Raw genomic sequence first — 27,086 nt, 5'->3', positions numbered from 1 at the left:
TTGTCATAAAACTGACTTTACAGTGACAGGGAAAAAAAGCAATATAAGTAAGTTTTAAAATAATCCAGCAGAGAAATAACAAATGGTTATAGGATCTGTAAAAAGGATCGAAACAAACATGGCTGTGAGGAGACACTGTGAGTAAGATCTCCCATTTAAAAAAAAAGTTAATAGGGAGGAAAAGCAGCAGGTCCCAGCAAGAACTGGGACACGGAAGATAAACAGACGACTCCAGCAAACTACCCAAAGAAGAAAGTTGCCATAAAAGAGGACTAGAAGGGAGGAAAGCGCAGAACCCTGCTACCCTCCCCCACCCACAAAGTCGGCACTCTCCGACCAACAGAAAGGAGGGAAAAAACAAACTAAAATGACCAACAAGAACAAACTACGCATCAAGCGGGACTGTGAGTGGAAAGGAACTATTTCAGCCACCACACCCCGTGAACTGGAGCTGTGGAGAACCCTGCAGGATTTGCTGCGGAGGTGAGCAAATGGCTCCAGGCGCCATTAGATAACAACAAAGACTCTGGAGACCTGCACACAGCCCCGGGCTGGCCGGTAAGCTTGTGCGGAAAAGTGGCATGCTTGAAAAGTAAACGTGGATTGTGGCTGCCCAGGTACCCGCGCCTGCGACCTAGGCTTGCGGGGAGACGCGCGGGGGCCCTCACTGAGGTGAAAGTCCCTCACTGAGTAATCAGAAACCAGGCGCCCGGACACGGGAGCGGGGTGCAAAAGGCGCCATTCCTGTGGCCACTGAACTGGGCTAAGCCCACATCCTGGACCTGAAGGCTTTGGAACTGAGACCTGGGGCAAGAAATTCGGGGCTTGGGAACTCCACGTTGGTGGGGCACAAGGCAGACACAGCACCCCAAAGCCGTTGAGGTTTTCCCTACCATTCCCACTCTGTTCCCTGTCCCAAGGGGTGAAAAAAACAGCTCCCCAAGGACATTAGGAGAGATCTCTGGCGCCACCTAGCGACCAGAAAAAAAGTCACTAACACCCCACAGAACAGGGACCTTTCTTCAGAAAAGACTGCTTGAAAATGGCAGAAGGCTCTGGGAGGAGCCCGTGGCCAGCTGGGAAGTTAGCCCACCCCAGACCCCTTCAGACCAGCAGTCTGAGCCCACAGGGGGAGCAGGCACCCATGGCCAGGGCAGACCGGGCGCACAGAAAAGTGTGCCTGAGACCAGACGCACAGGGAGTGCATCCCGCATTGCCATTTTAGAACAGGGACATTTCTTCAGTAAAGACTGCCTGCAGAAGGCTCCCTCAGGAGCCAGAGGTGAGCAGGGAAGCTCGCCCATGCCAGGCCCCTTCTGGCCTGCAGTCCAAACAGAGAGGGGGAGCAAGAACCCACCGCCAGGGCAGACCAAGCGCACAGGAGAGTGTGTCCCCACATTGGCATTTTAGAACAGGGACCTTTCTTCAGTAAAGACTGCTTGAAACCGACAGATGGCTCCTGGAGGAGCCAGAGGGGAGCAGAGAAGCTGACCCAAGATGCCGGCCAGTCCCAGCAACACAGTGTCCCAATGCATATGACAAATTAGAAACCAGACAGTAGGGAGTAGAAGAACCACACGCAACTAACAACTCCTCAGGAAAAAAGCACACCACAAAAAGAAAACCAGCCCCCAGATTGCAACGACAGTAACTTGGAAGAACTTCTGAGCCTTCCAGAAAGAGAATTTAAAATTGCCGTGATTAAAAAAATGACAGAACTCATAAAGGAAAACAATGATCAGAAGAAGGAAATTGAGTCCCTAAAGAGGGAAACCAATGGTCAGAAGAATGAAATTGAGTCCATAAACAGGGAAGCAAAAGAAACGCAGGAGATCAAAGAATTAATGGAGGAAATAAAGAACTCTGGGAAAAGCAATGAAAGCTGAATAGATAAAATGGAAGAACGAATAAGTACTCTTGAAGACACAGAAATAAAAAGAACCAAAACAGAAAAGGAAAGACAAATACAAAGGAAAAAGAACAAAGAAACACATTGGGAACTATCTGACTCCATGAGGAAAGGAAATATAAGAGTTATAGGAATACCACAAGGAGAGGAGAGAGATGTAGGAACAGAGAAAATATTCAAAGAGATAATTGAAAAGAACTTCCCAAATGTGAAGAAGGAGCTGAAAATTGATATACAAGAAGCAAGAAGAACACCAAACTTCCACGATGAAAGGAAAAATACAGTAAGACACATAATGGTAAAGCTCCCAAGAATCCAGGACAAGGAAAAAATAATGAAGCTGACAAGAGGGAAGAAACAGATAATATTCAAAGGAAAACCAATCAGGGTGACATCAGACATCTCTCAAGAAACACTACGGGCAAGGAGAGAGTGGAGGGACATAGTCAACAGACTCCAAGTAAACAGATGCAAACCAAGAATACTCTATCCCGCAAAGCTCTCCTTCCTCTATGAAGAAAGAATAAGGACCTTCCCAGACAAACAGAAACTCTGGAATTTCATTACGACTAAACCCCCACTCCAAAAAATACTACAAGGAATGCTAAAGCCAGAACCTCAGAGGGACGAATAACAGTGAAAGAAGGCCAAAAAAAAAGTTATTAAAAGAATAAATAAATAAAATCAAAGGAAAGACAAACACAATGGCAAATACAGATGCTAACATATCAATATTAACTCTAAATGTAAATGGACAAAAATCTTCAATAAAAAGACACAGACTTGCAGCCTGGATTAAGAAACAAAACCTTTTGCTGTCTCCAGGAAACACATTTAGCTACAAAAGATAAAAATAGACTCAAAGTTAAAGGATGGAAAACAATCCTACAGGCAAATGGACCAAAAAAGAAAGCAGGAACAGCTATACTTATATCAGATAAAACAGATTTCAAACTCAAAAAGGTAAAAAGAGACACCAATGGTCACTACATTATGATCAAGGGGACAATACTTCAAGAAGAAATAACACTCATTAACATATACTCACCGAACAAAGGAGCACCAAAAAATATCAGACAACTGTTGTCATCTCTGAAAACAGACATCAGAGAAAACACATACGTAGTGTGTTTTCAACACACTTCAACACACCACTATCAACAATGGATAGATCAACAAGACAAAAAATAAGTAAAGAAACTAAAGCTCTAAATAAGGACCTAAAGCATTTGGGCTTAACAGACATCTATAGAACACTAAACCCCAAAAAAATGAAGTACACATTTTTCTCAAGTGCACACAGATCATTCTCCAGGATCGATCACATACTGGGGCACAAGACAAACATCAACAGATACATCAAGATTGAAATCATACCAACCATCTTTTCTGACCATGAAGGCATCAAACTAGAAATAAACCATAAAAAGAAGGCAAGGAACTTTCCTACCTCATGGAGATTAAAAACCACACTACTGGAAGACCACTGGACTAATGAGATAAAAGAAGATATTAAAAAATTCTTTGAATTGAATGACAAGGAGGACACCAATATCCTAAATGTATGGGATGTTCCAAAAGCAGTAATAAGAGGAAAATATATAGCAATAGAAGCGCACATCAAGAAACAAGAAAGAACTCAATGAAACAACCTAATCTCGAAGCTCAAAGATCTAGAAAAAGAACAACAAAAAAAACCCCAAAACCAGTAGAAGAAAAGAAATAATAAAAACCAATGCAGAAATAAATGAAATTGAAACTAAAAAAACAATCCAAAAGATAAATGAAACCAAGATCTGGTTCTTCGAAAAAAATCAATAAAATAGACAAACCCCTAGACAGGCTCACAAAGGAAAAAAAGGGAGAAAGCACAAATAAACAGGATCATCAATGAAAGAGGAGAAATCACAACGGACACAACAGAAATCAAAAGAATAATCAGTAACTACTATGAAGAGTTTTGTGGAAACAAGTTCAACAATCTAGAGGAGATGGACAAATTCCTACAACTCTACAATCACCCAAAGCTAGATAAAGAAGAAATAGAATACCTAAACAGACCAATTACAAGCAGCAAAATTGAAATGGTAATCAAAAACCTCCCCAAAAACAAAAGCCCAGGACCTGATGGTTTTACAAATGAATTCTACCAAACATTCAGAGACAAATTAGTGCCTATCCTTCACAAACTCTTCCAAAAAATGAGAAGGAAGGGACAATACCAAACATGTTTTGTGAAGCCAACATTACACTAATACCAAAACCGAACAAGTACAACACAAAAAAGGAAAACTACAGGCCAATCTCCCTAATGAACACTGATGCAAAAATCCTCAATAAAATTTTAGCTATCAGAATCCAACAATGTATCCATAAGATAATTCACCATGACCAAGTAGGATTCATTCCAGTGACACAAGGATGGTTTAACATCCGAAAATCAATCAACGTTATCCAACACATCAACAAAAAGAAATATAAAAACCATATGATAATATCAATAGATGCCGAGAAAGCTTTCGACAAACTGCAACACCCATTCATGATAAAAACCCTTGAAATTCTTGGGATACAAGGAACATACCTCAACATCATAAAGGCCATCTATGACAAGCCAACAGCCAGTATCATTCTCAATGGTGAAAAGCTGAAAGCAATTCCATGAAGATCTGGAACAAGACAAGGATGTTCACTCCCACCACTGCTTTTCAATATAATGCTGGAAGTCCTAGCCAGAGCAATAAGACAAGAGAAATACATACAAGGAATCCAAATAGGAAAAGAAGAAGTCAAACTATCATTATTTGCAGATGATATAATAATATACATAGAGAACCCCAAAAACTCCACAGAAAAACTAATTCAACTCATCAATCAGTTCAGTAAAGTGGCAGGATACAAAATCAACACGCAAAAGATTACTACCACTATTTTATGCTGTGTTGGTATCAACGGGAGAGAAAATGCAAACATAAGTTAGCTTTGCTGGTAAAAAAAAAAAATTGCAACTTTGCTGCAGATCCTGGTCACCAAAACAAGTAAACTTTTTGGATTCAGAACAAAATACAAAAAAGTTACCAGTATTATATCAAAGATAACTTAGTAAATATCAAGTGTATTTCCAGGTCTATTCAGTCCTTAGTAGGAAAGTTTTACTCTCAACAGTTCCATCAATGGAACTGTTTTTCCATCTATTCTCCCTATATTTTCAGAAACAATTTCTGTAGATATTAAACAATTGAAGTATACAACATTACTAGGTGACAATCACCATTGACAATTTACATTCATATCAGGTCAAGGTGTTACCTGTTTTCCCAAGTGAAAATGCTTCCCTTCTAGTTTTACTCCACTAGATAAACGAAATTGAACAAATTCATCTAACACCTCCCAGGAGGAAAGGAAGAAACTTTGTGGAGTGTCTCAGGAGCTCTACTGAGGTTCCACAAAAGTTCCTTGTATCAGCCAAATGACAGGCTACCAAACTTGTACTTGAATTTAGATTTCTGGTAACCTTTGCCATAAATATCAGAAAAACAACAGAAACAACAATATTCAATCTCTATGAAGGCAATGGCTTAGTTCAGTAGTACAATGAAACCATAACCTTTAGTTTTTTTCTCATAACTGGAGACTTTTTTTTTTCAACGTCTGTGGGCACCATGTATACCAAATTTTCAACCTCTAGAGGCCAAGACAGACACAAGGACATACAACATATAGACAGGTATTTTTTTTAGTTATGCCATGTGGAATATATTATATAGCTGCAGTTTTACTCCATAGGCTCAGAAAAAAAAACATTCAAGTCCAAAAAAAATGTGGAGTGTTGCTGGCAGAAAACAGCTTCCAGTTGTCATCCTACAAACCTGAGACTTTGGAAATAGGAGGGAAAAGTTTTATTAATCACAAGAGTTACATGACCTTGTTTATCACTTTCAGGTTTTCAGTATTCAAGACTTTTTATTAGAAGTCATTTCTGTACAGAAGCTGAAAGAGTAAAATCAATAGTTAACTTTTAAGCAAAAGGAGTCATCTCTTGTTAGCCACCAAGCAGGCACTCCTTGGGTTTCCTGGAACAGAACCTGAAAAAGCAAAATCAAAATATCAGTAATTAACTTTCAATTAAAAGGAGTCATCTCCTTACTTCTGTTAGCCACTCTGGGACAGAAGCTGAAAGAGCAGATTCAACATCAAAGCACGGATGACATCTCCCCCACAGTAGGGAGGGACAACAACAACACAGGTATGAAAACCTGGTACAGTTACATGCTGCACCATAAAGAGTGCTTTCCACAACAGACCTTCCTCAGTAGAAAGCAGAAACTTAGAATCTTGTCTTACACCAGCAATTGAACAAATCCAGGATTCAAAATGGCAAACATGCCCAAAACAAATTGTGTAGACAAAATTCACAGCAGCAAATCCTTTCAGACTCAGACAAAATCTTGTTAATTTTTCTGATCCAGACTTTGCAAAAATTCAAGTTATCTCCAAGAATCTATTATCAAGGCTACCAGCAATTACCAGTTACTGCTTAAGGCTAGTCTTTCCTTAACACCCAGGCATACATTTGCTAATTTAAACACCACTGCTCCACAATTGGCTTGCAAAATCCATCAGGCAGAGGTCATGAAGTAGACAAAGACAAAGCAACATATGAAGAATCATTAATGCCTTTAGAAATGCTAATGAGACAGCAGAGATTACAAAAAGAAAGAAAAAAAAAAGTTCCAAAGTCCCAGCAACAAGAACCTCTGAATTTTACAAGAGCCTGCCAAGTGGCCTCAGATGCCATCTTTGATCTGGCCACATGGTCCAATGTACTACCTAATCTTTTAAGTAAAACTGTTGTACAGAACAATTTGCACAAAATCAAATGTCTTAGCAAGTCACTACAAACAAATTACATACAGACACAGATCTTCACAAAGCCCAAGCCAGTTTTTCAACAGCAAATCTACATATGAAACAAACACACCAGAGAAACTAAAAATCACATTTGCGCTTATGGTAGCCAGTGCCATAGGGAAGCCCAGTTTCCCCAGGGGCAGACTAAGCCCGGATGGCTCTGTCCTAAATCACGTTGGGTGCGAAATCTGTTATAGGACAGGGAGAGAGGCAGCCCAAATTCCACAAACCTCCCTATTCTATATAGGGTTCTGCCATCCGCCGCATCAACAAAAAACATGAGAGTTGAATGGGAAGGGACTTCAATACAATTAGGAAACAATACAAGAAAGGCAAAGAATCTAGTTTCTAAATAAAGCACCCAAAGTCACCTGTCCCCTCGTGGGTAAAACTCCATCCAAATGGGATTGGCCCAGAGCAAGGCCCCAAAGCCTGCCACAAGTCTAAAGCATCTTCCAGTGGGGACTGTGGAACCAAGCTTAGCCAAGGTTTCACCATTTTGTATATCCTCCACCTTGATATGTTAGTCCTTGTATAGCCACATTCCGGAGATAGTTTTAGCAGTCACAACCCTCACTCCACTTGGTGACGAAAAAGCAGACCACCCCAGCCGCCAATGAGGGCAGTCCTATCCATAAATGGAACAGCATCACTAACCATCCAATCAGTTTGAAACTCTAACCGTGCACGTCAAAATGCCTTTGTAGTAGCCAATGAGTAATATCCAGCTTCTTTCAAAATTTGCACCGCTTGTGACCCTATAATAGACCCCTGCTTCCTCTGTTCGGGGCTCTTGCTATCTGCCACTGCGTTGGTAGGTGCCGTGAGCCCGGACTCTAGCCCGTAATAAACTCCCTTTTTTATTTTCATCAGCTGTCATTGGATTCCTGGACGCTATGCTCACTGAGTCTGCTGATCTTGGGCACAACAGGGACCCACAGAAAAGGGTAAGAAACAACCAGACAAGCCCAGAAGGAAAAAAGCAAAATCAAAATCAAGATAAAAGCTGCCATTGTCACCTCCCCACGGGTCTCACCCACATCTGTGTTACCCTGTCCACGACCAAAAGACAAGTGCAGTTTCTTCACGTGTCTCTAGGCTCCATGTGCCTCCTCCAGGTCTCCTTCTGGCTCCATCCTGCTTCCTTCCTCAGTGTCCTCTGCAGCCTCTTCTCTTCTTGCTCAGCTCCGCCCTCCATTTGGGTGGGGCAGGGAACCTGGAACCTCCCCCTTTCCTGGGGAACCACCCTGTTACAGTTTCTCAAACCTTATTTGCAAAGTGAAACCTGAAATGAAATCAGGGAATATTTCCTATTCTGTTACATTTCCATAGCCCTCTCTTGCATATTGATTGGAACTTGTGCTAATGTGTGATTTTTTTAAGGTGATACATTGTTTCACTAAGTTACATGGATCTTTAGTGTTAATTACATTGGAATCAAATGATCAAAAATCTGTTTTATTTTTTAATCACAAATCCCAAATGAAAAATTCGTACTGTAAGTTGTCATGAATTGATGGCACTCAATTTTTCATAATCCTGGTTTTCTCTGAGAGCTTATATTTTATGAGGCAAAATTACTGCCATTTGTTAACTGTCTGTTGATTTTCTTCAGGAACTAGACATCATTTTGAGGAAAGTGTCTGCTAATTAACCAAATTTAAATAACCTTAGTTTTTGTTATTCATCCCTTCAGGTAAAGATGGTGTTGCCCACAAATAAAAAGAACCTAATTCATCTCAAACAAATATTTTCCTCAGCACTCAGTTCTTGGGGATGCTGCAGAAGTGCTCTGTGTGTCCTTCCAGGTCAGCACACCACATATTTTAAAATGTGGATGAGTTTGACGTAATAATGAAGATAATTTTAATGCTTTTTCCAGGACATTTTCCAGTGAAATTGGCTTTAATGTTTGTCTCTGCAGGTAAGTGCTGGTGAGGAATCACTGCTTCTGCAGTGGTACTATAAGCTCCACTCTTACTAAATTTTACCTCAGCAAATGCCAAAATAGTGAAAAGACAAATGGTGTCTAAGTGATGTTTTGAAAACAATTTTACCTCATGGACCCCATGAAAGGTTCTGGGTGACTTCAAGGGCTCCACATGTTAGGGGGAAAAGGATGCCCTAAAGCTAATTCCATACAGGCTTTGTGGACTCCACCCCCACCCCAGGTCAAAGCCAAAGACATTGGGAACTCCAAATCCCATCACCACCAAAGGGAAGGTGGCTGGGACCTGAGGGTGGGGTTAAGCAGCCAGGTTCGTATAAAGCCAGACACATGGGCCCGGGGTTCCCCCATTTTTGACTCTCCGCCAGCTCACAGCGTTCGGCCAGCTCTGAGAGTGCCTTTGGGTTTCCAGGTCGGCGGATTGGGTAGGACGCATTAAAGACTTTATTTCCCTATTTTCTCCCTGAGTTGTACATTTTCCTTATTTCCTTTTCCCTTGTAAATAAACCCTTTATTAACCTTTTGTGTATGCCTGTAGTGGAGTATTAATAAGTCCCTTTTAAGTGTGCAGGTGAGGACCCACAACCAGGCAACCCGTTTAATATCGGGGCTGCCCTATAAAACACAGACCACACTTTGAGAAATGCTTTTCTCAGGAAACCAGGGAGCATCTCCCAAGTGTTCTCTGCCTTTGCCTCTCCTTTGCTTTCCAGAATCCCTCTCCCTGGCTGGCTCCTGCCTCCCCAAGCTGCCTCCCCTGCAGATACAATGGGGAGCAGAGAGAGGACCCTGGAGACTTGGAGCTTGCACTGTCGTGAGAGATGGTCACTGAGTAAAGGTGACAAACACACATGTAAACCCAACCTGACATACATGCTGGGAGGAAGTATGTGTTTCCTACCGCAGGACCCAACAGACCAACCTGTCCCCTCTTCCCTCAGCCCCCATCCAAGACCTACCGAAGACCCAACCATACTGAGGAGGCCTGTAGCCTAATCTACCACCTGGTCCTGGCCCCATCCTCATCCTCATCTGTCTTCCCCTCATTTATTATGCACTGAAGAATAGGACTCCCCAAGATATTCAGGAAGGTGTCCCCAAGACAGGCCACTTTGGCATGTGAGTTATTTCCATCTGAGGTTCATCAGGGGTTCATATATTTTTTTTTATTTTTATTTTCAAAGATTTATTTATTTATGCATACAAGAGCTGGGGTACAGGCCAGAGGTCCAGGGGGTGAGAAGATTCACCAGAGACAGAGTGGGGAGCAGAACAGGCAGATCGATCAAAATACACTGCTGAGGGGATCAGTGGGTGAGTCAGGAGAGGTCTGCTGCACCATGTGGGTTGCACCCTGGTTGACGGAGGATTGAACTTGTGTTGCAGAGTGTGCAGACAGCTTCATAGGTTGCTTCTTTTTTTTTTTTTTTTTTTAGAGGCATGTTTTATTTATTTGTTTGTTTGTTTTTTGCTTGTTTTGTTTTATACATGCACTAGGTACAGTCAGAAGCACGGGGAGGGTGAGAGAATTCACCAGAGCCAGAGCGGGGAGCAGAGCAGGCAGAAGGACCGAAGTACACTGCTGAGGAGAGCAGCGGGCGGCAGGAGAGGTCTGCGCGCCATGTGGGACCCTCCTCTGGTGGCCGGGGAGCAGCCGGGGATCGAACCGGCGCCGCAGAGGCCGCGGGCAGCTTCGCAACCCAGCGCTCAACCGCGTTGCCACCGGGGAGGCCCTCATAGGTTGCTTCTTAACCCCTTGTGCCACCAGGGGTTCATCTTCAGAAACATTTACCACTTCTAGAACTATCTAGTGTGAAAATTGCTCGTCTTACCCGAAGTATGGTTATTACCAGAAGCGAGGTTTGGATCCAAGAAACCTACATACATGTCAGGGCAAACATAATTATAGAACATCTGGTCTTCATCCTATGAGGTGCCCTGTCCTTGCCATGTGACCCCCTTCTTTCTCCTGGAGGCCCCAGGCCCCATCTCACTCCTTAGCCAGGAGACACACCCTCCTTTCCCGCAGGGATTTCACACTCATTTAGATGTAGATTCCCTACACTTACATAGGTTAATTTGGTTATTTTCTAGTACTGAAAAAAAGAAAAAGGAGACCTTATAAAATTTCATGTGCTCAGAATAAGAGTTCTTGAAAATTCGAGATTGAATCACAGAAATTAATAAATCAGTAGATGAACTGGACTATTAAAGACTCACTCCCACTGTATAATGTAGATGGAAAAGAAATGACAAGCAGAGAGAAGACCTACAAGAACCTGAGTCTATCGATCAGGAGATTCCAGCAAGTTAATAATACGAGTGTCTAAAAAGAATGGACAGTGAAAATTATTTGAAAAATTCAAGAAAATCCCTGAGCACTCACAGATAAAATGTGTACACTGAATGTCCTCCCCGGGTTCCTCCTACAGAGGATGAGCAGCCCCACACCATGACCTGTCCCAGGGACTTTCAGAAAGAGGCTGGAGAAGAACAGACCTTGGGGCCCTCAAGAGACAACTCAGGCCTGGAAGGCAAAAGACCCTGGAGCCAGGCCTGCCCAGTCCTCAGGGGAATCCAGCCCAGACTCATGTCAGGCCCAGGTGAGGGAGGTGCTGGGGGCACAGACATTCACTTCAGCTGTTCGTGATCTCAGGCCTTACTTTCCACGTCCCTCCTCTAGTGGGCAAAGGACACTGGTGGGCAAAGGGGAAACAAAGATGATGGACACAGAACAGGAGACAGCAAAATCAACCACAGGGAAGCAGGGACAGGAGAGAGGCTAAGGGTGAGGTGAGGGATCTGGGCCTTCAGCCCCATCCAGGTGAGCAGGCCCCAGACCCCTGGAGGCAGGACAGAGGCTGTGGAACAGGGGTCTGCCCAGGATGAAGTGGGAAGAATAGCTGGTATGTGTGATATGTCCACGGAGATTCTGACCTCAGGGGAGGGTTTCTGGGTATTTAAGATGGAGCAAAACAGGAACTAAGCCCACGAGGGAACAAGATCATTCTAACTCCAGAGAAGAAAAGTATCCTTGTCTACTCACTGTTCCGCTGTGACTGGCTCTCACAAGATCATAATGATGCAAACCCTGAACCACATGTATCTAAAAACCTGCCAGAGGGGCCTCAGGGGGCAAATGCCTGTGCTCTGGATTCCCAGGGGCCACCATCGAGGCCTCCTTGCCACACAGACTCAGGTCTGAAGGCCTGGCGAGAGGCCTGGGCAGTGTGGGCAGGGACTTCTCCAAGATCCTTGTTGAAGGTTTCAATGTGAAGTAGAACAAGGGGCCCGGGAGGGCTGTGGGGAAGATAGTGACCGGAGACCCTGAGAGGAAGCCACAGCTGTCATCCAAGAGAGGGAACAGAAAGAGGAAGGAAGTGACCAGGCAGAGACAAACCAGGTCAAGTCCAGAGAGCAGCTGCTGCAGAGCTTCCAAGAATCAGACTCATGAGCATGTTGGGAGCTGACACTGAGGAGGCTGAAAACTCAGACAGAGCCGACATTTCTGCCAGGCTGACAGGCACGCAGAACAGCTTACTGGCGGTCTCCACCCTCCAGGTTGCTCAGAAAAATGGTGCCCTCGGAGACTTTGAAGGACAGGCTTGAGGCCTTGACCTGCCCCCAAAGTGTGGCCACATTTGTGGGAGCTTGGATGATCCTGTGCCTCAGCTATTCTCTTTTTGCCTTAATTATTCTTTGCTTTGATGATTCCGTACCTCTCAGTGGGCAGAAACAGGGAAAGTTTGAGATAAGGAACCTCTCAGGGCAAATGTCCTCGTGTGAGCGTCTACACGTGCTGGAAACAGCGTGTGCAGAAACAGCAACAGGTGTGATGGTGAGAGCAGCATAAACACTGACACTTTCCTTGTTTCTCCCTAACTCCCCACCTTGGCTGGGTCGGCTGCTGATGCGTCCCCCCCACACGTGTGCGTTCCCCGTGTGCCTGCTGCTGCTTTGGTCTTTTTATTTTCTGTCTGATGCTAAATAAAAATGAGACTGCCCTTGGAGCTTGGCTGCCCCTTCGGGGTGTGGTCCCTCTAGTAAACCTGTTTCATGCTACCACCGCATGTCACAACCAGACAATTGGTGCCCCGTGTGAGGAACCCCGTGTGGGAACTGGGCCGACCTCTCCCAGCTGGATTCCAACAAAAGGGAAGGACTTTTTGGAGGTCCCACTTCATTCTGGTGAGGAGCACAGGCAGCAAAGGGCGGGTCTTGCAAGCCTGCGGGGAGTCAAGTTAGGCATTTCTCCTGGAGGTTTTTGCCTTTTCTCTGCTTGTTTAGTTGAGTTTTACCTTTGCTTTTAAACTCTGGGGAAACCACTTAACAAGTGAGGAGAAACAGCATAAATTACAATTAGAGTCTTTGAAAAGTGGGAGGACACAAAATAACCAAACGCCAGCTCCATAAATTACCTCTCATCCTCAGACAACACAGTTCTCAGCACCCAAAAGGAGGGAGTTGGACCTGGAAGCCTGGGGAAGGCAGGGCAGTGGCTGAGGCCATCAGCGGGACCGGGAGAGTGTCTCCCCTTCCCGCGTGGAGTCTCTGGGATCAGCACTGAGACCCGCTCAAGGGGATAAAAGATCTGACACCCAGAGGGCCCAGGGCTTCCTGCCCCAACGCGTCCTTCTCCTCTCCTCCCTCCTCTGCCGCCTCCAGCACATTCTGAGCCCCCCATAGAAATATGTTCCATGAAGCATGACAATCCAAGGGAGAAACATTATTTGAGGAGGAGACCAGTGTCCCTAACATGAAAGTTTGCCATTGACTGTAAAGAATTTAGAAAATCTATTTCTGAAAATAGTATTCAAGTTCATTTACAAAAGAATTTTGAAGCTGTAGAACTGGGTATGAAATGACTGCATGGGATTGGAAAGTCCTTATCAAAACAGGACTAACCGCAGGCCCCCTCCACCCCCACCCCGGGTGGAGCAAGGGGTTAAGTCTCAGCACTATGAAGCTATCAGCAGCCACTGCAGCAGGAGTTCAATCCCCAGGCAGGGAGCTACACACATGGCGCAGATCTCTCCTGTCTCACCCAGTGCTCCCCTTAGCAGTGTATTTCAGTAGATCCACCTGTTCTGTTCCCCACTCTATCTCTGGCGAATCCTCTCACTGGCCCCCTCCCTCTCTGGCCTACACCCCACCTCTTGTATGCATAAATAAGCAAAATAAATCTTTTTAAAAAACACTAACCACAACTCAGTATAGTGTCTGGATTCAGCATCTTTCACAATTAGAAAAAAACCCACTACAGTTGGCTGGTGAGGGGGCTGGGGGTAAGGCTGCCTCTGGTCTCTGCAAGCACTGGACCCCAGTACTGGAATCATTGGCTCCTCTCTGCTGTCTTCCCTCTGTGGGGGAATTGGGCCCTTCTTTTGTCCACCATGAGATACTGTTCTGCTCTGTTCTATGGGTATACATTTCTATTTCCCTGTGTTTTCCTAATCTTAAATCTGACTGTTTAATGTAAAAAATGCTAAGTTACTTTGGACTTCTAACAAACTATACAGGACACTTAATGGTTGAGAAAACTTCCAAATTGCTTATCGGGTCTGTGTAAAGTTTTGTTAAAACGACTTAGCCTGCTAAAAACTATAGCGTGAAAATGCAGCTCTTGCGAGTTAAATTCCAAACCTAAGATATCTTTTTTTTTTTTAAAGATTTCTTTATTTATTTATACAAACACTGGGTACAGTCAGAAGCGCAGGAGGGTGAGAGATTTCACCAGAGCCAGAGGGGAGAGCAGAGCAGGCAGACCAACGAAGTACACTGCTGAGGGGAGCAGCATGTGGCAGGAGAGGTCTGAGCGCCATGTGGGACCCTCGAACGGCATCCGGGAATCGAACCAGCCAGCCTTGCAACCCAGTGCTCAACTGCTGTGCCACCGGGGAGGTCCCAAAATCAGATTTCTAGTGAGAGTCCAGGAATAAGCAAACTATAAAATAAGATCTTAATGTGTCTCTTCTCCTGTATACCTCATGGTACATAAAAAAAAGTTAAAGCCAACAAGTCACTCTTAAAAATGTAAATGTGAGGGCCTCCCCTAGTGGCCCAGGTGTTTGAGCATAGCGTTGTGAAGCTATCCACAGCCTCTGCAGAGCCAGTTCGATCCCGGCCGGCTGACGAGGGTCCCACATGGCACTGCAGACCTCTCCTGTGGCGCCCGCTGCTCCCCTCAGCAGTGTAGTGGCAGGATAGGCACAGTGCAGGTTCTCTGATCTGGCAGACAGGGTAAAGGAGAGTCTTGGAGTCCTCAGTGGCTTTCTCAGGCTTCTATGTAGCTTTACATGCATTGCAGCAACCAGGTACACAGCAGGCTTGGGTGCCAGGGGGGCACAGCAGGCCTCCAAGCCCCAAGTCTTCACTCTGGGCTTCTCTGGCTTCTTTTCTCCCCTTCTCTCTCTCTGTCTCTCTGTCTCTCTCCTTTCTCCTGCTTCTGCTTCTCTTGATGACTATCTCTCAGGACTCCTCCCATGGCCCACAGAAGTAAAGAAGACAGTTTGCTACAATGTAACAACTGCAGGTGCCCCATCAGGCAGGGCAGTCCTGATGGTGGGAAGGCAGAAAAGCCTGAAAACCATTTGACCTACAATCAGTCTGCCACTCTGTCTCTGGTGAATCCTCTCACCCTCCCGGGCAACTGGTCTGTACCCTGATTCATGTATAAATAAATAAATAAATATTTAAAAAATTTAAATAAAAAAATATACAAATTTGAGAAATGTTTTCTCTAAAGGAATTAGTAAAAACAGTTTCTAAATTTAATCAATAAAAATGTCTCAGTGTTTTCACAGATAGAATAACTACTATTTTTTTTAGAATAACTACTTTTTAAAACTAATGCACATGACCAAAGTTTTAAAAAAAGAATAAAAAAAATCTCTGTTTCTATCACTGTCTAATGCCTTAGGAGTGTTAGTTATAAATGACACCTATATAAAGTCTAATAAAAATTCCCCAATTTTGAGATCAGGATTTAAGAATTTGGTAATCAAAAACTAGATCAAAACTTAATGGTTGAATTTGAAGCATGCAAGCCTTACAGTTTTCATGTTGAGTATCAATACTTTATGTTGAAATGTCTTTATTTTCAAAATGAAGCACACAGTATTCAGAAAAATAAAAAGAGTAATTGACCTAGTCTACAGCAAAAAAGATAAGTTTGCATTTTGATGATTAGACCTAAATCTCTTGATAAAATTCTTTTCCAGAAAAATCCCAGATTGACTTCTTGATACACTTGTCCTAGCAAAAACTAGCCTTGTGGGCAAGTTACTTAGCAACACTGAGTTCCTCACAGGTATGTAGGAAATGTATATGATATTGAGCCTCTCTTATTTTTCTTGGTTTTCATCAATCTATCTAGTACTTGCCTAAGAACGAAATTTGGTTTTCGGGATGTTAGAATTTGCAAATCTGAAATTAATTTAAAATTCCACTCCTAAGAAAAACTAACAGCTACAATTGGTATCTCTCCCTTAAATTTTTTCTTTTATCATTATTTAAATGGTGGCCAAATTTCATATAAAAATAAGGTCTTATTAAGTTTAAAAATGAGAAGTTGTTAAACAATATCACTTTTTCTAAATATTGTTGAGCTTGCAGGTTTATTTTTTGCTTCTTAGTATTAGAAAACTAAAATTTAATGACATCTCACCTAAACAAATTAAGACAGTTAAAATATGTGTTTCTGTATGAGTTATCCAGGATAATAGGGTGGTCACCAGGTAAAGGGGAAGTTCCAGGCTCCCTGCCCCACCCAAAGGAAGGGAGAGAAGGGAGCCGAGAAGGGAGAGAAGAAGCTGCAGTGGAGACTGAGAAGGAAAGAAGCAGGATGGAGCCAGAAGGAGACCTGGAGGAGGCACATGGAGCCGAGAGAACGTGAAGAAACTGCACATGCCTTTTGGTCGTGGACTGGGTGACAACAGCATGGGCGAGAGACTGGTGGGGAGGTGACAATGGTGGTTTTTGTCTTGATTTTGATTTTGCTCTTTTCCTCCCAGACTTGTCTGGTTGTTTCTGATCCTTTTCTGTGGGTCCCCACTGGAAGGCGCTTTAGACTTGTGACAGGCTTTCAGGCCTTGCTCTAGGCCAATCCTGTTTGGGTGGACTTTTTCCCACAAGGGGACAGGTAACTTTGGATGCTTGATTTAGAAACTATATTCTTTACCTTTCCTGCATTGTTTACTAATTGTATTAACGTTCCTTTTCATTTAAGTCTCATATGTTTTCTGTTGATGCGGCAGATGGCAGAACCTAGTTAGAGCAGGCAGCATTGTGGTGTCTGGGCTGCCCTTCTCCCTGACCTCTAACAGATTCCCTGTCTTTTCTGTATTGTTTACTAATTGTGTTAAAGTTCCTTTCCATTAAAGTCTTAAATGTTTTGTGTCGATGCGGCAGATGGCAGAACCTATTTAGAGCAAGCAGCTTTGGGGGTTCTGGGGTGCCCCTCTCCCTGCCCTGTAACAGACTGACTACTGACACCTCCTGGATGACAAGTGATAGAGCCCAAGGACGTCACCACGTCCCCAATGACATGGTCTCTGTGGTTAAGCCTAGGGTAACCCTGGATGTCACAGGTAAGATATTAATTTTCTGATTGCTATAGGAGCCACTTACTCTGTACTCACCCAGCATTCGGGACCCAACTTCCCCTCCTCACAAAATATAATAGGAATGCCTTAATGGCAGACAGAATAGAAAGACTGGAAAGGAGGTGCCCTAACACCAGAACCTGACTCACAAGGAGGTAGGGATAGAGGGAAATTGCATGACCATTAACTCAGCTGTAGAGGTCGTGACCCTTAGGAACCAGGGCCTTATCACAAGGCATGAGACCCAAGCAGGATCAGATGCTCTAGGGAGTGGAGCACAGACCTGAGGGGAAAGATTTGGAGATTGGGCCCATCCTGGAATCTCCACTCCCCATCCTGGTATCTCCAGTCCCTCTTGGATTCTGCGTGGTTATCCAAAATCAGCAATCAACTGACGGCTCACAAGGAGTGACTCCCCCAAACAGAAGAGGACTGTGTCTGTAAAGTCTCTGCACTGGCTCGGGGCAGCACTCTCTCTGCCCACCTGGGACTGTGTAGGTTCCTCTTCTTACCAACTCTCTCCCTCTGCAGGGCAGCAGCTTCCTGCCCGCCTATGACCTGTCAAGGCTGCCCGCCTACAACCATGCAGGCCTCTCTCAGCAAAACCTGCCCCTTTCCCTTTCTCTAATAAACCTGGTCTTTAAATATAACTACTGTCTCTGTCTTGTGGAGAAACTCGCCTGGGAAACTCGCCACGTACCACTGACAGGGGAGCACTGACACCTTTCCCAGAGTGAACCCCAGGACCCCGCTTTAACGCAACCAATCCATTCCGGGTGGGTTTATGAATGGTTCTAGAAGCCACATGCTCCTCACCATTGTTTGTAGTTGCCGTTCTCCTCCGCACACTCCACTGCTCTCCTCCACCCTCGACACCGCACCCCCACCCTACGCCCTACTCCATCAGGCCTGCGTTCAGGCCCGCAGGGATCCGTCATCTCTCCTAATGGCGGGAGGGCAGAAAAGCCTGATGCTTTTTAACTTACCCTACAATCCACTCCCTCAGGGTTTTCTGCCAGACCATCTACATATAGACAATTTTGTTTCTTAGCAAACATAAACAATGCAGCCATGGCCCACAAAAGTGAATAGTGTACATCACACTATAACAACAAAAGAGAACAGAACACAAGTTAGTCCAGGCGAGGAACCAACCTAGTGGCAAAAGACATTCATTGGCACCAGCAGATGATCCACCAAATCAGCTGCTGAAGGCACTGCAGCATGCAAGGTGGGAACTAGCTTATTTAACTCATGATAATCTACTGTCATGCGCTAAGAGCCATCGGGCTTCTTCACTGGCCACACCAGTGAATTGTCGGGGCCGTGGGAAGTACGCACAATGCCCGTTTTCTCCAGTTCTGATATTGTGCCCATAATTTCCTTGTAGCCTCCGGGCAACCGATATTGCTTGGTATGAGTCACTCGCCTAGGGACTGGCAGTTTTGTGGGCAGATGCTTAGCGTGTCCTCTCACCACTGCCTTTACCACATGCACTCTAAGGTGAAACTCTCTGGCTGTGGTCTCTAGCCATAAGCCACGTAGTACACCCACCCCCAGGATGTACTCCAGGATGGGCGATACATATACTTTATACTCTTTTGTGGGGTAATCGCCCAATCCCCAGAGATAGTCTCACTGCTGTCACCTTGACACTCTGGCCTCCATAGCCATCAATACAAGTAGACCCGTGAAATCTTTCTAGATTTCCATAGAGCAGAGTACATTCTGCTCCTGTGTCTGCCAGAGCTAAAACCCTTTGCATGTTAGTTGGGGACCAGTGAATGGCAAGCTCCACATGTGGCCTCCGGTCCCCGCCCATCCCCTGTGGACAGGTTCCTTGGCCCTCACCCTATTTGAAAGCGATCAGGCCATCACCTGAGGATGGGGTTGGCAGCAAGTGTGTTGCAGGCACAGGGCGTGTGCCTGAGGCCTTGAGCTTCCAGGCTCCCCCTGAGCAGCAGTCCTTCTCATGGGCATGAACCTCTGGTCTTCTTGCAGCTGCTGCCATAATTCCAACAAATATAGATTGGGCTGTGCATGTATTTTCTGCTATCTACACCTGCTCTCACTAAATCTGTCCACATTTGGTTATGGGTGACTTTAATAAGTTCTGTGATGCCAAGAGGCTTCCTTTCCCTCCTTGGCATTCCTTTTGACTTTTCAACAACTACCCATATTCCCATCTGACTTTGAGAGCACCGGCTCTCAACTTCGGCCAAGCTGGCTATCACTGTTGTGACGTCGTGTAGCTGACGACTCACATGGGGTGCTACAACTGCCATGAGGGATCCAAATGAGGATGAGGGGACATTTTTAATACCAAGTCTCTCATCACTGCTGTGAAACGCTCATCATCAGGACCACGGGAATTCACATTAAACATGGCCTGCTGCATCCCCAATTCCCAAAGGACCTGTACCAGCTCGGCGTACATCTGCCATCCACTTACTGTGTCCGGCACGTCTCCTGTATCAGCCAGACTGTCCGTATGGCAGCCATTATCCATTCCTGGAGGGTGTGGTCGCCCTGGCCATACCACTGGCTGTTCTGTAGCCTCTGTCTCAAGGACGGGTGTAAAGCCATGGAGGCCAGTCTCTCCATCACTTGTGCCGTGCAAATAATCCCATCCAGCCCCAGGCCCCACAAATGTAGCAGCCAGGCTGCCAAGGGTTCCCCTGGTTTCTGGTGGAAACTGTTTGCCCAAGTCTACCAGTTCCGCCTGAGTGTATGTTTGATAGGAAGTAAATTCTGTCATCGCCAGTTGGGACTCGGGCAAAGGGCCAGCCTCCCTCTCCTCCTGTCCTGAGGAGGGGTCTGGCATCTCTGGAGTAGCAGGTTGGTTTCCCACGACCGGCTGCAATTCGGGCAAAGGGCCAGCCTCCCTCTCCTTCCTTTCTGAGCGGGAGTCTGGCATCTCCAGAATGGTGGGTTGGTTTCTCCGAACTTCTCCCTCCAGAATCCTCAAACATTGTTGCAGTTTCCGCATCTCTTCCCTCATCTCTTCCCATACTCGCTGGACTCTAGATTGTTCTTTCTGCCTGGACAGTCGCAGAGCTGTGAGAAACACCCATCCCACGGATCCTGTCACCTTGCGGGCACTGCATCCACTCAGGGTTTCTTCTATTTCATACAGGGCCTGTTCCAACTGCCCCGGGGATCCATCTACCTCTGGCCATTCCTGGGGAGGTGCCCACAGGGCGAGGAGGTTGGCCACCGAGCACCATCTGCTCGTGGCTGGCCACCTGGCAACCCCTCCCCAGGTTCCAAAGGGTTTCGTCTGCGTAGAGCCGTCCTGCTTTGAACTGTCCTGCCCTCTAAGCCAGTTACAATGCAACCAACCCATCCCGGGTAGGTTTATGAACGGATCTAGCAGCCACATGCTCTTCATCGCTGTTTGTAGTCCCCGTCCTCCTCCATACAGGGTGGAACTGGGTGATCTCCCACAGCTTGTCAAAATTAACCGCCTTGGAGCCCGGCTGCTGCTTGGAGCCCGGCTAAGAGGCAGGGGATGAAGCGTCTCAGCGAGCCCTGCCCCTGCGACCCGCGTCAGTGTCAGTCTGGGATTCCCAGCCAGGCTCCTGGCGGGGACCTGCTTCAGGGCCTGGGGGTATGGTTGTGTCAGTGAAGTGGACCTGATCTGTGTGGCCTTGAGCAGACTGAAAAACACATTCTCTGTGATTAGAGGCCAGGGTGGAAGAGAGGATAACGAGTAATCATGACACCAAAGGTTATAGGTGTAACCTTAGGCGTAACCTTGGGTAAGATAACAAAATTCTTTGGTGTAAGTAGTGGGGTCATTAATGAAAGAGCTGAGACGCTTTTCAATCTGGGAGAGATCAGACAGAGGGAAAGGATCGTGGACTCCACCTGCTCCTTCGGTCCCCGCAACCTCCCTAAGGGGACAAAGAGGACGATTTTGAGAGCAGGTGTGCTGGCTGGGAGGTGGAAGTGGGGGCAGGCCTGGAGAGCTGAAGGAGGTGAAGACTGAACATCTAGAGGATCAGAGAACGCAGAAGAGGGGTCTGGAGAGGGTGAAGAGTGAGAAGAGTCTCGAGACTTGGGAAGTAGAACTGGTTTTCAGGAGGGAGGGACAGGAGCGCATGAGAAAGCAAGTCTGGACATGAGGGAATCTCTGACCATGTTCCATTGCGGTGACAGAGACTGTTTAGGTCTGTAAGGACCATGAAATGGAAAGTGCCATGTCCCGGCCAGTGAGAGCCATTCTCCAATGGTCACTGAGGCCGTGCAGTGTTGCAGAAGATGAGACACTGAGGTGCAGATCTGGCCTGAGTCCCAGAGGATTGCGATTTGAGAGAAGGCGTCCCAGAGAGGTGGCCGGGCTCGGCTTGGAATTTGTGGACTCCTGGTTAAGTCAGCTCCTCTCCCCAACGAATGGGGGTACAGACTCAGGACCAGAGCGTCCCACGACCTGATCTGAACTTTGGGGGCCCAGACCCCGAATCGCAGCAACACACGACCTGGTCCTGGCCTTTGGAATGGGGGCAGGTGAGCGAAGGGGACGTCCCCACCGCTCGGTTGTCCCCTGGACTGGGACACCTGGACTGGACGGGCGTCCCCAAATCAGAACCAGGAACAATGGGGGTCGGCTGGCATAGGCCTGCGGTTTATGGAACAGTCAACCAGGATGGGGGTGAGGAGAAGAGCCAGGTAACGAGGGGTGAGGGCCTCCCAGGAAGGAGGGTCAACAGGCGACTCACCCCAAGGATCAAGGCTGGTGGTGGATGTGAGGCGTCTGCAATGGAGAGGAGAGTCCCAGGGACGGGGAGACGGCCCCAGCGCCAGGGAACACAGCCTTCCAGGTTTCAGGCACCAAGATGAAAGGTTTGGCGTGGCAAAGAAAAGGGGAGCCAGGCTAAACTTTCTCAAAGGAAGGGAAAACTCATTGTGCCCCCAGGCGAGCTTTGCTGACCCAAGGTGGGGTGTCCCTGAAGTCACGCCCGTTGTGGGGGGAGATGTCATTTCATAGGGTGAGGAGAGGTTAGGCAGGAAAACTGGGTTGGTAGCGGGGGAAACAGGCTTAGGGGGAACAAAGCTGTTTTTTTGTGGAGACGAGTTGTTTTCTTCTGCTTATGGCTTCAGTTTCGGTTTGATGGAATCAGGGGTACTGGTTTCAGGCCATCTTGTTTGTATGTGGGCTTCCCCATTCCTGGCCCCTGCATCGACCTTTCATACCAGCCTTTTGTTGATAGGAAAAGGGGCGACGGTTCTTTCTTTGGCTACTTCCTGCTGGACGGGGGCGAAGACCGGGGTGGGGGCTCAGGCCTGGTTATGAGAAGGTCTTTGCATGGACGTGAGGATATGGGTGGAGGAGTTGGTGAAAGGTGCTACGGGGCGGGTCTTGGATCAGGTGTTGGATGAAATGCAGTAAGCATGGGGCAAAAAGAAAAAATAAGGTTAGGATCAGAGGCCCTGTGAGTGCTAATACCTTGCCTGAGGCTGTGTTGATAGGAATATCCAGGCATAGACAGAAGAACTGGAAGTGGCTTGAAGTGATGGGATTAGAAACAGAGGAGGGAGAGTCAGAGGGCCTCTGCTCTGTAGGCTGAGTGGAACCTGGACCAGGGGCGCAGTGATGTGTAACCGAGTTGGGCCCAGCACTCGCATACATACTGCTTGTCCACAGGGACCGGTTTGACCCTGCAAAGCTGATGCCAGGACGTGTTGCCCAAGACCTTGACAGCCGTTGGTGTAGTCAGGATGACCGTGTGTGGACCCATCCACTTTGGTGGAAGTGGTTTTGGAGTGATGGCTTTCAGAAGAACCTGGTCTCCAGGACACAGCAGGTTGACAGGTGCATCAGGGGACGGAGGCACAGGTTGTGGCAGACAACGGTGTGCGTGTTCTTGGAGCAGCTGTCTGAGCAAAGAGAAGTATGAAAAATATCCAGCCAACAGCGTAGGTTGGACGGGGAGCTCATGGTTAGTAAGAGGAGGTCTGCCACACATCCGTTCAAGGGGGATCAGGAACAAGGGGCCACAAGGGGTGGCTCAGAGGTGCATTAAAGCCAGTGGGAGCAGCTCCATGCAGGATTTCCACAGCTCAGTGGAGAGTTTGGTTAGGTGGTCTCTGGTCAGACCATTTACCCGTTCTACCTTACCAGAAGATTGCGGTTGGGAGGGAATGTGTAGTTTCCAGGTGATGCCCAGGGAGGAGACCTGTGGAGTAATCTTTGAGATAAAGGCAGGCCCATTGTCTGACTGGTGATGGTGTCCACCATAGTAAGAAGAGGGTGTTATCTGCGTTAGGGAGTGGAACACCCGTGAGACCTAGCAGGATGGAGAGTCGAGGATTGGGAGAGGGAGATGAGAGGCTCTTTGACAAAGAGAGTAGAAATCTAACAGACAAGAGGGTGATGGAGGGGAGAGAGCCTGGTGAATGAGCAGGTCCTGGAGCCTATGTGGAGAACTAACATCTACAGGTTGGCCCAGTGTGGGTTTTAAGGCCTGTCTAGCGAGACGAGCAGCTGCCACAAGTGCGCTCAGGCAGGGCTGCCATCCTCTTACTGTGGGATCCATTTGTTTAGAGAAATAAGCAATTGGTCACTGGACTGGCCCAGGTTGGCCCAGAACCCCTAGAGCAATGCCCTGTTGCTCATCTGTCAATTACAGGAATGGCTTTCCCGGGTCTGGGAGAGCGAAGGCTCATGTCAGAGAGCTTTGCCTGGATAAAGCAGAGCAAACAGGGTGCAGAAACAAAGAAAAGCATAATCATGATCACTGGGCCTACTAGGGGCAGGATCCATGATGTCCTGGCCCCAGCTTCGGCTGACGAAATATTGATCAGAGGGGGCTTTGCTGGTCAGATGAGCAAGCCCATGAATGTGTTGGAGGAGGGGGAGGCACCTGAGTACACACGATTTTTCACCAAAATCTCTCTCTCAGACCTTCAACACTTTCTTTTGCTTGCTTTCATTCTAATGCCATTTCATTTTACCCATCCGGCTTTACATAATCTTAAGGCCCTTCAGAATATCCCTCTTCCATACATTTCTTTTTTCAAACACACATACCTCACCTCACTTGCATTTACCAGACTTAGCAAAACCTTACTTTTAGAAGGAAATTGAACACCATCTAAACAATGATGAATAAACACAAATTTAAGGTAGATAGCCCCTGTAGCTTTTCATTCCTGTCCCCAGTGATTTACTTGGCAGAGAATGGTGTCCAAAGCCTGCATCTGTTGGGCGATATTAACGTTTCCAATTTGGCTAAGGTCACCCTGCAGGGTTTGAATCCAGGGAGGAGGAGGGGTGGGTGGCCTTCTGGAGAGAATTTTTAAAAGGGGAAATTCCAGCTGGGCTGACACTGTGTAAGAATCCCAAGCTGCAAAAGTTTGAGGTGACAATGCTCACTGCGGGACTGAGATTGATCATAGCCTAGGGCTTCCTGGTGTAGGAAGATGTGCAGATTTTCCAGCTGAGCAGGTCATGTGGAATAGGGCTGTTCTGTGAATAAACTCTGTCCACCTTGAAGACTCCTGTTTGGATTCTAATATACTGGTCCCGAGTCTTTCTTAAGGGGAGCTAGAGACCTTCTCTATCTGTTCCTTGCAATCTGCACGTTTTACCACCTGGGCCCAAGCCTTTGCAAGAGCTCCTGCATCCTCTATGCCATCCCTGTGCCCAAGATAGAGCAGCAGGTCTCTCCCAGCAAGGGGGCAGTATGGTTCTCAGGGAACTGAGCCTATGATGGGGGAGAGAGGTCCAGGGTTTCCTGCCTCTGGCCCTGGGGCCTCTGACCCTGCGGCCACCCACACAGCCTCATAAACCTCCAGGGGCCCTGTACCTGCTCAGCTCTCTGCAGCCCCTCCACACCCCACCACTCACCTGCTCTGCTCCCCTCCAGATGGTTCACCAGTTCTGTGGCCCTCCTGGCCCTTCACCTGCTCTGCTACAGGGACATCTGTGCTCCAGGGACATCGGTTTTGCCCAGATTTCTGTGCTGCAGTTCCATGGGTCTCATGCTCCTCCTGGCTCCTGTGACCGGACCCAGTCCCTGAGCCTCTCCAGAGCCTCAACCTTCCCTGGTGTACTCCTGTTCACCATGGGCACTGAGTGGTTGTGCTTTGGGGGTGGGGAGGCTTTTGTCTGGTGTGGTGCTATTTTTAGTCTTTGTTGCTCTGCAATTCCAATGCTGCACAGCAGCAACAAATTCTAGGATAATATCTAATACTCTGTCTCTGGCCCTGATGATTGCTGAAGGGGCCACTGCACTGGAAGTCCAGCCACTTCTTGGGGGAGGTTATAGGGTGGTGCTGGAGGGCTGGGGAGCTGGACAGATCATGTTGGCCCTGCTTTCCTGGTCCCTGTCCAGCTGGGGGCCCGTCTCAGTGGTGCTGCCATGCTCCCCAGCGTCCTCCAACTGGAGGACTGACACCAAGGTGCTGCTGTGCTCCCTGGTGTTCTCCTGCTGGGGTCTGGCCACAGAGGTGCTGGTGTCCCCCCAGGCGTCCTCCAGCACCGGGCCTAGCGCAGAGGGTCTGCCCTTCGGGGCGTCCTCCAACAGGGAGCCTGGCCCTGCGGCGGTGGTGTGCTTCTGGGCGTCCTCCAGCTCAGAGACTCCTGCGGAGATGACCCTTTTGCCCGGGGTGGCTTCCTTTCCCCTCTTTTGGACTTCCTGCTTTCGCAGGATACCCGGCCTTGGGGTATTCCCCGAAACCTCAGACTGCGGGAGGCTGTCCTTGTAATCGGGGTCACCGGGCTCCCGGAAGGTGACACGCTTTGGCACCCGGAAGGTGACGCGCCTGGGCCACTCCTCCCCTTCCTCCTCATAATCCTCCTCCCGCTCCTGCTTTCTGGAGCAGAGGATCAGGTAGGTGGCCATGACTTCGTCTTACTTGTCAGCGTCAATGGCCTCCCGAATTTCCTGCCTCTCATAGCCCAGGCGCTCCATAGCTTTGATTATGGCCGGGTCCTGGGGGCTGAGCGAGGGCTCGCTGAAGGGCAGGAGTCCCTTGCTCGTTTCTGCTACCCAGGCGTGCTGCTGGATGCACTCCAGGGGCCGACGCCTCCAGGGGTCCCGTTCCTGCATTTTGGCCAGCAGGTCCTGGCTCTGTTCCGTGAGGCAGTCGGGCAGCTGGAGGTACGCGCCCAGGACGCGCACCCTGACCACAGGGAGGTGGGGTGCCCTGAAGGGCAGTTTGCCGGTCAGCATTCTGTAGAGAATGACACCCAGGCTCCACACGTCCACCTTGGGGACATTGTAGCGCTGGCCAAGGTAGACCTGGGGGCCCTGTATTCTGGGCGACAGCAGCACGTGCTCAGCGCCCTGTTGAAGGCCTGGATGCTGAGCCCAAAGTCCGCCTGCTTGACTTTTCCCTCTCGGGTCAGCAGAATGTTCTTGGGTCTCACATCCCTGTGTGCGATGCCTTTGGCATGGCAGTGGCTGAGGGCCGCGAGGATCTGCTGAAAGAGCGGGCGGGCCTCGCGCTCGCCCAGGCGCCCACGCCTGTCCAGGGAGTGCTGCAGGTCCTCCCCCTGCACGTACTCCTTGACGAGCTGCAGCTCCGGCCCAGTGTCCACCACCTGGAAGAGCTCCATGATGTTCGGGTGGTGAAGGGCCTTCATGCACCCCATCTCGCGGGCCAGGAGGCGGAGGTCGGGCAGCTCGGACTTAAGGACGCCCCTGATGAGCACCTTCGTGCCCATGAGCATGTGCACCGCCAGCGTCACCTTGGTGTGGGAGCCCCG

The 27,086-nt window shown here is 47.6% G+C and overlaps 1 protein-coding gene across 1 annotated transcript in view; it reads right to left on the bottom strand.

The window, feature by feature from the left end:
* LOC311188272 (class I histocompatibility antigen, Gogo-OKO alpha chain-like) overlaps window positions 1-26,550 on the bottom strand; it is a gene marked incomplete at both ends in the record, with an annotated part of 91,009 nt that extends 64,459 nt beyond the window's left edge. The window contains 2 exons of the mRNA XM_084259412.1: window positions 20,794-20,868; window positions 26,368-26,550. Coding sequence (XP_084115538.1) covers window positions 20,794-20,868; window positions 26,368-26,550 — 258 coding nt within the window. The remainder of the gene's footprint in view (window positions 1-20,793; window positions 20,869-26,367) is intronic.
* Window positions 26,551-27,086: the final 536 nt, after the last annotated feature.

Source organism: Talpa europaea (genome assembly GCF_964194135.1).
Source record: "Talpa europaea genome assembly, chromosome: 2".
Lineage (NCBI taxonomy): Eukaryota > Metazoa > Chordata > Mammalia > Eulipotyphla > Talpidae > Talpa > Talpa europaea.
This window is presented reverse-complemented; position numbering and strand designations above follow the sequence as displayed.